The sequence below is a fragment of the Cydia amplana genome, chromosome Z (genome assembly GCF_948474715.1).
Source record: "Cydia amplana chromosome Z, ilCydAmpl1.1, whole genome shotgun sequence".
In the NCBI taxonomy this organism is placed as follows: domain Eukaryota; kingdom Metazoa; phylum Arthropoda; class Insecta; order Lepidoptera; family Tortricidae; genus Cydia; species Cydia amplana.
This window is the reverse complement of record NC_086096.1, coordinates 15,479,475-15,492,471: the sequence shown is the minus strand read 5'-3', so window position 1 is coordinate 15,492,471 and position 12,997 is coordinate 15,479,475. Positions and strand designations below refer to the sequence as shown.

Sequence of the window (12,997 nt, the reverse complement as noted above, 5' to 3'; positions counted from 1 at the left end):
GATTTAATAAATCATTATTAAGTCGATTTGTGTTTTAGTAAACTTCCTTAAAAGTGACGAAAAAATATTGAAACAGTTTAACCGGTACTAGTACAAAAACTATAATATATGCAAGGATAAATTTAATAATCCATTTAGATTATTTTTAAGTGATTTTATTCGGTAATTCAAAATCACTCTATATTTATACTATACTATTTTATACTGTTTTTATTAGTATTTAACTCTAACAAAATTTTTAGTGGTAACTACTGGGAATAAAAATTCCAACCACCAAACCGAGTTGGTGGTAACTACTGGGAATATTTTTTCCCAGTAGTTACCAGTGGTAAAAGGTGGGGAAAAAATTCCCAGTAGTTACCACTGGTAACAACTTGGTGGTAACTAGTGGGAATAACCCCAAATATCTGTCTTTGTATTATATTGTCTATGATTACAATACATTGATTACTTATTTCATAATAAAAGTACAGGTACAAAAGAAATAAGGAGCGTAACATTTTATTAAGTTACTTCTTTCTGGGTATAGCTTTTTATGCCTATTTCGCCTAACTCGCTAGAAAATGTATAGGTATCTATCAAAATCGATATCACTAAGTAAGGTATAACCGGATAAGATCGTATGGAGGATAAGATCGTATGATCGTGAGCGTCAGGATGACAGGACCATGATGGCTATTTATAACGAGTGTTACTCCAAGATTTAGTACCTATTTAGTACTATTTGGTACCTGACATCATATATTTAGTACCTCAATATAAATCGAGAAATATTGAAAATAAAGTGGCCAGCCATTCTGACGTCAGGTTGACAGGACCAAGTCGAATTCCCCTATTTGTAGGCGTTATATCGAATCCATCTTTTGACAAAGATTTAGTACCTAATTAGTACTTTTCATAATTATTCTTCTTATTTAATTTCGACTTACCGTAAAAAAGTTACAGCTAGAATAAACTTTGTATGTGCACAGTGGTGCAGCCAGTCAATGTGAACCGGGCCTAAAAGTTTGTTTAAAAGTTATTATTTTTGACTACAACATTTACTTTACGTTGTTTGGCCAATCCAAAATGAACCACGAGCGTAGTGAGTGGTTTGAAAGTAGAATCTTGAGCATTGCAAGGATTTCAAGACATGAGGTTTAAATAATTTTTCTACCGAGGGACACACAACCTTTTTGACCACACCAACTTGAGGGAAATACTCACTTAAAATTGAAAATCATCACTTAAAGTCAATTTGTAACGTTCCACGGGAAAAGGTACCTTATGAGGGTTTCTAGTTTCGGAGATATTAAATGTTTTGTAAAAAGTTGAAGTAATGCTATTTTTTTATTATTATGTGATCTAAAACCTTAATGCTTAACGTTGGTTTACATATTTTTATTTTTGTTGTAAGTAAGTTATAAGCCTACTAAGCCTAGTAATGTCTTCTCGAAGTTTAGTATAAAAGGTAGCTTATGGAGGAGTGACTGAAAATTCCAAAAATACCGAGGCAATACGCGAAAAGAAGTTTAGTAAAGAACTGTATTAGCATTCTGAAAAACTAATTTGATAATTTCAGTTCTGGTCGGGGGGCCTAGCCAATATTATAACCGTACATCGACCTACATTACAAATCCAAGTAGCCTGCTATTATACCAAAGTTACTCTCGTCAAGTCTTTCTTGACTAGAATAATCTTCATTTGGTGCAATAAATCTGCCATTGCTTTGCTGAAAAATGCCAACATCCGACGCATTGCTATAGGTCATCCAACCTCAAAGCCGCTTGTCTTCAATGGCAACCAAAATATATTATTGATAAGAAATAGACGATATATACATACTATCTTAACCCCAAAATAAGATTAGTTTATCTTAACTGTTCCATCATCATCATGCCTCATCATGTAACTTAACCACAAAGTATCTTTTCTTTACATATAAATTATTGGTACTTTTAAGATTATTATGACGAGGAACTAATTAAATTTGAAGCAGTTTAGTGTAAATTAATATTTTAAATTCATAAAAAATAAACTTCAATGTAATTGATGTTTTGTGGTGATGTATTATTAAATTTATTTTCATAAGGTACCTTTTCTTAAATGTATGTGTTTCTTTTCGCAAATACCGTTATTATTATGTAAGTTTAAAGTGGCATAAGAGGTTTTTTAAATATAGTATTTAGTTGCGGTTTTAGGATTTATTTCCTTTGTATGACATAATTTGTTCATATGTGCTCAGAAAAATTTATTGTGGGTAAAATTTTAGTAAAACATATTCAATTTTGTGATTTTTCATGAAAGTGAGTGAGAGAGTGCACAGCACCGCGACCGTTTAATGGAAATCCGTGGTCTCTGCCCACCCCTCCGGGAAATAGGCGTGATTATATGTAATAAATTCTGTAATGAATTCGAGTTATTTCCTCTTTTAAGCGCTGGTGGCCTAGCGGTAAGAGCGTGTGACTTGCAATCCGGAGGTTGCGGGTTCGAACCCCGGCTCGTACCAATGAGTTTTTCGGAACTTATGTACGAAATATCATTTGATATTTACCAGTCGCTTTTCGGTGAAGGAAAACATCGTGAGGAAACCGGACTAATCCCAATACTGGCCAAGTTTAAACTGGTTGGAAGGTCAGATGGCAGTCGCTTTCGTAAAAACTAGTGCCCACGCCAATAATTAGTTGCCAAGTAATATATATAATCCCAGTAATTAGTTGCCAAGCGGACCCCAGGCTCCCATGAGCCGTGGCAAAATGCCGGGACAACGCGAGGAAGATGATTATTTCCTCATGTTGGCTGGTAAAATTGACTTTAAGTGATGATTTTCAATTTTAAGTGAGTATTTTCCTCAAGCTGGTGTGGTCAAAAATGTTGTGTCACTCGGTAGAAAAATTGTTTAAACCGCAATGGCTTGAAACCCTCGCAATGCTCAAGATTCCACTTTCAAACCACTCACTACGCTCGTGGTTCATTTTGGATTGGCCAAACAACGTAAAGTAAATGTTGTAATCAAAAATAATAACTTTTGAACAAACTTTTAGGCCCGGTTCACATTGACTGGCTGCACCACTGTGCACATACAAAGTTTATTCTAGCTGTAACTTTTTTACGGTAAGTCGAAATTAAATAAGAAGAATAATTATGAAAAGTACTAATTAGGTACTAAATCTTTGTCAAAAGATGGATTCGATATAACGCCTACAAATAGGGGAATTCGACTTGGTCCTGTCAACCTGACGTCAGAATGGCTGGCCACTTTATTTTCAATATTTCTCGATTTCTATTGAGGTACTAAATATTTGATGTCAGGTACCAAATAGTACTAAATAGGTACTAAATCTTGGAGTAACACTCGTTATAAATAGCCATCATGGTCCTGTCATCCTGACGCTCACGTATGATCGCAATTGCTACCAAAGTAGTAATTTTATATCACTAGCAATACAATGTGTGACGCCATTTCATCCCGCCCCTCCTGCCACGTTTAAGTAACCGCCCAGTCGTGTTACGGACGTTTAAAAAAGTGTGAAACGTTAAAATTTAATGGAAAAGGTCGGATTTTTTCAACGTGTGCAACTTATTCTCCTTGCTTGAGAGTTCGAATTCGCATTTAGTCCAATCTTAGTCCAAGAAGGTTTTTCGGTTTGGTGTCTTGAAAAAAACCTAATTCAACTTTGACTGTAGATTACTCCTAAACTTTTCTACTAAGGGGCATAATAGTGACTTAATAATAAAAGTTTGTTGTCTTTTTTATCATTTGCAATAAACAAAGAAATGAGTAATATATTTTTTGTGTGACGTCCTTCCAACTCGCCGAAAAATCGTCCGGTCTTACCGGGTATACCTTATACACAGAAACCTATAATTTATATAATTGATTGATCGATTTCATATCCCGGAAATTCCAGTAGGCGAATAAAAAAAGTTAAACAAATATATTTACTTCACAGGCCGAGAAATCGGGCATTGCCGACCTAGTGCAACATAAAGGGCCAAGCGAAGCGAACCCTGTGACCAGAAAACATATGCGCACTACGGCGCCATATATTTCAGATGTCAAATTATGGCACGGGAGCCGGCGATGCTATATGTGTAGTTATTGTATTCGAAAAATTAGTTAGGAAGAAAAAAAAAAGGTTATATAATAAATTATAAACTAAAGAAAGATGTCATATATTAAAGAAAAAATGACGAAGCCCTCCAGTGGTGAAGGCCGGATTCGAACCGGCGTCTTTAGCAATCCGGGCTAATGCCTGGATGAGCACTATCAGCTTATTACTTTATGATTATAGTAAACTAGGTTCTGCCCGCGACTTGGTCCCATCCGATATCGCGATAAATATTACTAACACAAGATCTTAAATTATTGAATCTCGTTTATTTTAATTACCTGACACTGGGTTCAACTACAAGTTGAGGTTGTTTTGCCGCTGCTGCTTGAGATCGACATTTCCTCTTAATCTTATCAAATTTATCTTCAAACATATCAAATTCTTCAACGTCTGGATACATTTTTTCTTTATATTCAGGATATTTCTTGTCTTTTATAGCGTTTAATTCGACTGGTTCCTCGTAATTATTAAGCTCATATTGTGCTTCAGTAGCAGCAGGACTCGAGAAGCGGTCACTAAAGTCTTGCGTATGATCCTGGTCCACATCATTCACCGTTTGCTGGAAAACGATGGCAGACTTGTTCAGATTGCTTGCGTTAGCAGCTTCCTTTAAACCAGAGATTAAATCGTTTTCTAAATTCCGGACCTCCTCACTTTCTAAAATAGTTTTAGCAGTTATGGAGTCAACGTCGCCATCGTTTTTATTATTGTTAGATTTAACATCAATGTCAGTTTTTCCTAAAAGGTCTAATCCTACGTTGGCGGCTTGTGACGGACATAGCAAATCATCTGTATCCTTTATTATAGATGGCATGTCAGCAACAGGGTCTTGTTTCTTGTGCGACTCTTTTAAAAGTTCACAACAGTCCAAGAATAATTCTTCGTCGCAACTTAATCCCCTATGTGAAAGCTGTTGCTCCCTCACGATTTTATTAACATCTGCTAGAATCTCTTCTAATGAAAGTGGGGTAATTTTCGGGGCTGATTTAGCGTTTTTCTTACGTTTTAACATTTTGTCTGTAATAATTTTGAGACGATCTAGATGTTCTTTATAGGCTATTAAATAGTTTGGCTCTTCTTGAATGGGAACCGTTTTAATTTTCATTTCGACTTCTGACATTTTGGAAACATGTAAGAGGGTCATTTGATGCCTAAGGAAATTGTCAGAGCGACGAAACTCTTTCTTACATATATTACAATAACTCGGTGTTGTGACGGTAGTTGAATTTTTTTTCTTTCGACCTTTTTTGACAGTTTTCTTAGATACGGGTGACCGTTGCCTTGTACCTTTTGAATTGTTGTCTCTATCAACTGATTTTCTATTTTCATTTTGCATGTTCCGCTCTTTTTTAGAATTTCGCTCTTGATATAACATATCTTCGGCTTCGTTAGCAATAATATGAAATGTTTCTGATATCTTTTTTGTCGCTAATAAATTAGACTTTCGAGGCTTCCTTTCTGAAAAGAACCCAAAACTTTCCATAAATTGTTCCGATCGCAGTTGTTGTTCCGTTTCGTCTTGAGCTACTCCTTCATCGGTGTTACAAACGCCAAGCGTACGTCTATTTTTCTTATCGATAACAGAGCTCTTTTTACTTAACTTCAAATCACTATTAAGTTCATTTTCTACGTCGTTTTTGTGGTTTGAAAGGGATTTATCTACACCGCATATTTTCTTTTCCTTTTCTTCCACGTATTTTTTCAATGGTACATCGCTTTTCGATGAGTCGTCAGAATCACTTTCGTCATGTTTAGAGAAAGATTGCAATTTTTTACCACTCTCTTCACAAACCTTTACACTTTTAGTTTCTTTAGAAGAAGTAGTTTGTTTAGCATTCGTTGATGATCTGTATTCAGTGCTAGTTTTACGTTGTCGTAATGGCTCTGCTTGTTCAATCATATCGTCCATATCAATATCGTATGGATCATACACCACCGACTTAATAACAGCGGACTTTGACCGCGTACGTCTGCCGGCGGCCGGCATGTTGTAACATGTTTTTATACGGGAATAATTTTCATTATTTTTAGGTGCTATATGTTTTTCTTCATCTAAGCATGTTTTAGGAATAGTATCAGGTTCTTCAATCACATTCTTCGTATTACTAATGGTACTGTCTACTGTGTCATTTGTACTGTGTATGCCACGTGATGTTATTAAAGGCTCTTCCTCGAATTTTAACTGATCCTTATTTACAATACACTGCACATCTGAAGTGTCTTCACTGGCATTCAGTTTAATTTTTTTGGGCTGTGAACTTTGTAACAGTTCAACGTGAGGCAAATCGTCGCTTTTGCGCTTTTCAATAGATACCGCTGCGCCTATTTCAATTGGTTCTAGGCTTGCTGCGGTTAATGAGGTAGACTCGGAAGTGGATGGAGCGCCGATATCAGACTCGTTTAAAGAACAATCAAGTGTTGCAGAAGGTATTTGGTCTTCGTGTGATAATGTAACACCGTCTTTGGTCTGGCCTTGCAGAGTAACATCAGAACCTTTTTCAACACCATCTTCATCGTAACTAAATTGAGTGTTAATAGGCTTTTTCTTCTTAAATTTGCGTTTTATATTCGCTGACTTTTTGCGCTTTACGGATTTGTTTTTCTCTTTCACGGTACTAACAACAGGAACGTTATCTTCGATCACATTATTAGTGACAACTTCGGATATTGAAGTTTTTATCAAATTGTCAACGTTTTCACCAGCGCAGCCTTTATCACCGTCAATGTTATCACTCTCAGGATTTTTCACATTATTTTCCTCATCTAGTAATAATTTGGAAAATATTAACTGTTTCTTTGTCAGTGGAGTTCTATTTTCCTGCAAAGTATCAACATGCAACTCCTCCCCGGCAACTGAATTATTACGTGATCTTACCCTTCTGCTGCGTCGTAATGGGGTTGCCATGTTAATTGTTTCTTCAAGACTAGAACAGGACGTCAAAGGAACGACAACGGCAGGAAAGCTAATATTATCTATATTACTTGATCCAATTGAGCGCAAACTCTCATTGATAACGGCATCCGGGCAGAGTTTTGAAACGAGTTTTTTTGTATTTGCTGATCCCGGCGGATCTGTTGTGTTTTTCTCATTACAGGTAGCTTCAGTTATTTCATTACCCTGTTCTTCTTGACTTTGACTAGTTACACCATCTGCTTGTGACGTCCGAGTCCTTTTCTTTTTCTTATTCTTTTGTCTTACAGGCGATGCTTTAGTTTTGGATACATCATTCTTTTCCTGTACTCTTTGCACATTGATAGTCTCATTTTCTTCGTTTACTTTTGAACGTTTTCTTGATATGCCAATAGACAGGTTTATATCATTTTTAAGTTTAGTGTTTTCATCTATAACGCTATCATCTATACGGACTTCATCATTCTTGTTATCGACCGCAACGCTGTTCATAACAGACTTTCGTGCTGTGTCGATTGTATCTGATTGCACATTTTGCGTAATGTTTTTACGTCGAAGTTTGCGGTGTTTCTGTGTGAGGCTTCCCTCGACAGGTGCCTTTGTTGAATGTTTATCACTTTCCATGGCTATAAAGGATATTGGTTTCTCTTTATCTAGAGAAACTGATATTACACTATTATTATTACTCAGTGATGAATCACGTGCCCCGGGAATATTCTTCTGGCTTTTCTTATTTTTCTTTCCCTTTTTCTTGATTGGCATGTCATCCTCTTTCTCAGAATTATTTGAATCTTTAACTGGATCTATTTTTAGAAGATTTTGTTGTTTTTGCTTACAAATGACTGCCAATGACAAGTCATCGTCGGAATCCTCTTGAACTTCACTAGCAACTGATATGTGACGTTCTGGTGAAGTCACTAGAACTTCCGTTTCCTTTCCAGTCTTTGGTGTGGAGCAATTAACTGGCAAGTCATACGATTCAGAAATATCTAAGCTCGATTTCGTAATAGCTGCGCTATTATTGTTCTTGGTTAATTCGCTATCTTCCGAAGATATATCTAGTTTCATACTATGTATGTATTTAGTATCTGCGAGGTCACTATTAAGAGAAATATATTCCTTATTAACTTCTTGGAGCGAATCCTTGTGAATTTCGTTATTCACAACTGATGACGTAACGAGGGTGGTTTTAACCACTGATTTTATATTGTGTATATCATCAATTTTTATATTTTCTTCTTTAGACGCGGTTGAGAGTCTTCTAGTGCAGCTATTTGTTTCGTCTAAATTGGATTCCTGCACATTTGGCGAAGTTACAGAAGGAAACTTGCATTCCGCAGCTACATTTTTGTTACTGTGTTGAGTGCTGCTAACTTCTGCTTGTTGAATGGCTAGAGAAATGTCAGTATTCAATGAGACATTAACATGTAAAGACTTCTCGACCTCGTTGTCGTGCTCATTGTTGTTCATTTTATTAGTTAATACAGGTGCCATAGATGTATATTTTGCCAGCTGGCTGTCAATTGACCTTTGTCTAGCAGATGGAGCTTTGATGCGAACTGCTCTTAGACTAGCTGTTTGGTCGTTGTTGCTTTTGTTACGTTTGGGCTGTACTAGTAGTGACATCTGAGGCGGCACTTCTACAATGGGTTCGTTATGTATTTCAGTACGTGTCACAGCTTCATCCTCTGTCAAATCTATTATCTTATCCACCGATACACTATGGCTTATAGACAATCTATTTGTAGTCGACGCAGTTAAAGCATTTTCTGATAGTGCGTCCGATTTTGTAATAATGGCTTCAATTTGGGGTTCATCTTTGGAAATGTTATGCGCTTGTATAGTGAAGGATCCATCTGCAACTACATCGTCGTCCGAATTAATCGAATGAGTAAGTGATAACGTGGTAGGGTGTGCTAATGGCGGCCGTGATGCAGTGTTTTCATTATTTGAAGGTTTACCAGAATTAGACGAGCGAAGTGGAGAAGTCATTTTGGATTCTGATTCTTGCTTATTTCTCGGTAGACTAGATACTTCGTTCGGCTCAGGTAATGTTGCCAACATGCCAGTAGATTCAGACTGGTTAGAAAGTTCGCTTTTTAAGCCACTATCCGAGGTTGATGTTGACACATACTGTGGCAAAATATTAAGTAGTCTGTTTCGGTGGTCTACAGGCATGTTACCCAGGACGTCAACCAGTTCTTTAGGTAAAAGGGCAATTTTTCTAGCTGTTTCAGGATCTTGGTCCACATTTGATAATACATTTGTACTAACGACTTTCTCTTTATGAAATTCCAACTCTTTTTCATTTGTCTTACTTTGAGTGCTTGTACCAGGAAGGATTTTTTCACTTTTTTGATTTGTTAAATTAGTCGGAAGTTCGGATACAAAGTGAGAATAATTTGCTTGTATACCGATAGTAGTTCCAGCCAATGTATAAACGGGTGTAGTATTTGCTATAGTGGTTCCAGGTATACTCAACAGAGTATTTGTCAAGGTTGTCGAATTCGTAGATTCAATTTTGGTAACAGAAATACACGCTTTAGCTAATGTGTAGACGGGCGTAGTGCTCTCAAATTTATTCAAATGCGATGTTATCCCAGTGTTTGTTATAGCGTATATATTAGCAGTATTCGAACTAGAAGCAATAAGGGGTGCGGTTCCAAAAGTAAACTTTAATTGATCTTGAACGCCAAGCGAAGTTTTTTCTTCTGATGTCGTGGTAAGAGTATAATTTTGGGTTGAGTCAGAGTAATTAGTAACCAACGGAATAGATGGAGGTGACGTCATATTAGTAGCAGGTAAGTCTTTGTTGGGTGGATTATCAACAGTGACTGTTGCTCTTATCTTATATTGCGGTATTTTTAACGTGGGATCGTAAATAGGTTTTTGTATTTGAAATGTTCCGTCGCAAGTTCGTGGATGTACTTGAAAATACTTTTCATGGTTTTTATCTGCATCATCTTCTTTTTTACCAAATGATGCAGCAGTTTGTTGTTGTGTAGAGGGTTCTTTTAATACATCTTCAGTTCTCTGTTGGCATGTTAAATCAGATGGTACATTTTCATGAACTTTCTCTAATGAGTTTTCTGTAACAACGCTCATAAAATTCCCGGATTTTGATGTGGGTACTGTGTCTATTATATTTACATTTTCTTTTGTTGTAGTCAGATTGATGCAACTTACTTTCTTGTCTTTAATATTGAGGTCTGCAGGGGGCAACTGGCAGATTTGGTTATCGATTTGAGGCTTCACAGCTTTATCGAGATTGCGTATCTCTCTTTTCGGTGCTGATTCTCGAGCTGCAGAGGGATTTGAAATTTCCCCAAAAGGTTTTGTGAAATTATCGGTTGCTTTTTTCTTAACTGTGAGGTCAGTTGGAACATCGAGACCACTTTTGAGGGACAAATCGGTGACGTCATCTTTACTTAAAACGTCAATTTCAGCCGACTTTAACTGTGAAGATTTTAAGCTCAAATCAACAATTTCGTCGTTAGGTAAAGAAATTGTCTCCCCTCTATACTCTAAGTCTTGGCTTTTGTTCGATAAATCTAAAGTTTCGTAAGTGTCATAAGAAGTTCCTAGCAAATAAGTATTTTGAGTGTTTGACAAATCTTGTGAGGCATTGACGTTGCTTGCTTTTCCGGATAGATCAAGTGGAATCGAAATAATAGACTCAATGTGAGTACTGGCGTGTGCGGGTCGATTGTTAACCGGAACATGATTAAATTCTGCACTAGAAAAATTCTCGACAGTCACTTTACGGTTGCATTCAGAATCTGAATGATTATCGGTTTGCTGTTGGAGATTTAAACAATTTCCGTAATACACATTGCTATGTTCCTTTATAGTCAGTTTCTTCTCGTTTGTAGAGGTTTGATTATTAGTCACAGTTTGCTTAGTAAGGTCAGGTAACACTTGATTTTCTTCAGAAGTCTGATTGCTCGAGGTATTAGACGTTTTTACTAAATATGACTGCTGATTCTTAGACCAATCTTCATTAGATTTTGTGTTTTGCTCATCTTTACCAGTGTTGGTAACTGTGTTCGGCCACTTATTTGTAACACTTTTATATTTTGGACGCTTAGAAGTTTCCTGAGGGGGGATTCTAGCTGCCACGGGAACGACGTCAAGGGAAACCATTGTTTCAGGAGCAGTAAGATCTTTTGATGCAGTGGCTCGAGGTATTGGAAGAGGTTGAGAAGGTAATTCGATTGTTTTAACCTCATTGACCATCGATTTTCGGCGGCTCGGCAAACCTTTTACCGGAAGATCCAGTTTTTTCTCTGACATTGTGACTTCACATACATTCTGCGATGTTATCTGATTTTTATCTTTAACATTGCCTTGGATGCTTTTTGTATCCTGATTGGGCGATTGAACTGGCATCACAACCGTCTCAAGAGAAGTATTTTTTGCATCCTGTTTGGAAGATTGAAGCATTTCTACTTCACGTACACGTGAAACACTCTTAGTTTGACTAGTTTCAATTTTTGTTTCCAGTTTTGTCACATTTTCGACCTTACTTACTAAAGTAGCAGTAGCAGGCGTTGGAGTATCAGGTGTTGTATAGAGTGGTTCATCATCACCACATTGCACGGAAACATGGCCTGCAGGTATAGTTGATTCAGCAGCCGGCTCAACTAATTTATTTTTCAGCATTGCAATGCAAGCATTGAGTCCTTTTCGGGGCTTGTTCAATTTACTCTTTTGTAGAGCATCTAGTGGCCCTTTATTGTTGTATTGTAAAGGAGGTTTATCCAGAGTGAGAACTGCCGCTTCGTTTTCAAATAGTAGTTGTTGGCCTGACTGCACATGTTGATTAACATTGTTACATTCTTGCTGGATTAGGAAAAGATGATGAAACTGCACAGACTTATCATGCTTTTCCGAATCTGCCGTCAGGCGAGCTATTGAATGTTTAAGCGGGACGTTTGAAGCCGGGGCACAGCGGTTTCCTGAATTGCCATTTTGACCACTATTCCCTGCTCGTTGCCCGCCACGGTTGTTTGAGTTGCCTTGACCTTGCCCAGCATGTTCTCTTGTTTTAAATTCATCATTATTGACATCGATTTTTTGTGGCGAATTTTCAATCGATATGTCCTCCGTAATAACGGTTTTTGAACTGCAAGCAGAATTGGTTGCATCTATAATGCTATCGTTTTTTTCTACTTTTTTTACTTGGCGGTTGGGTCGTTTTGCTCTGGTGAGCACTGTAGTTTTTCTCTTATCAGGTTCCGATCGTCGTGGAGTCTTGCTTGCCACACGTCTCATTTTGGGTTTTAATGGTTTGCTATCGTCGTCGCTTTTGGCTGACGTGGCGTCATTAGCGGGTGTACCTGGTCTCGGTCGAGTTTCGCTATTTTCCTTGTTTCGTTTTATACGTTTGCTGCGATCTTCTGACGGGCGACCCTTCATTAAAATTTTTGGCCTTTGTTTAATTCGAGGCCGTAAAGATGGGTTCGTTGGATTTACGAGTACCCGGTGACGCTTCGCGGGCAAGTCTGCTATCATTTTTCTAATTGTTTCAGCTGAAAACCAAAAAAATAAGAAATTAACACGAGGTCCAAAAATATTACATCATAATTTATTACGAAAAGCATAAAGTTATATCTCTTAGGGCACCACGTCTTACCGGCTCACACAGTGCAATATAATTATGCGAGAGCAATAGAGATGTCAACATGCGGGTTAAATGTACTAAAATCTATATGGAAACTATGGAACATGTCTCTACTTTACAAAAGAAATGTCTGTAACCCTGTATCATTAGTTTGTCTAACAACACTTTTAAAGTATTGTTCGTTTAACCGATGACGCCCGATCAATTTATCTAGGCAGTCATCTGCTTCATTAGGATAGTAAGATGTAAAAAATTGGTTATAATTTAATTTTACATTAAAAAGGAGTTTTAATTTTGGTGATCATTAACTAATTTTGGGTTAACAATGATTAGTTTGGTGTCATTTGCTTTAATAGGATAGTAAAATGT

General features: G+C 37.1%; 1 protein-coding gene across 2 annotated transcripts in view; it reads right to left on the bottom strand.

Annotated features, from left to right (window-relative positions):
- Positions 1-12,997, bottom strand: part of LOC134661156 (uncharacterized) — a 52,944-nt gene that overhangs the window by 3,669 nt on the left and 36,278 nt on the right. For both annotated transcript variants that reach the window (XM_063517105.1, XM_063517104.1), the window contains one exon: positions 4,373-12,536. In XM_063517105.1, the coding sequence (XP_063373175.1) occupies positions 4,373-12,536 (8,164 nt within the window). The remainder of the gene's footprint in view (positions 1-4,372; positions 12,537-12,997) is intronic.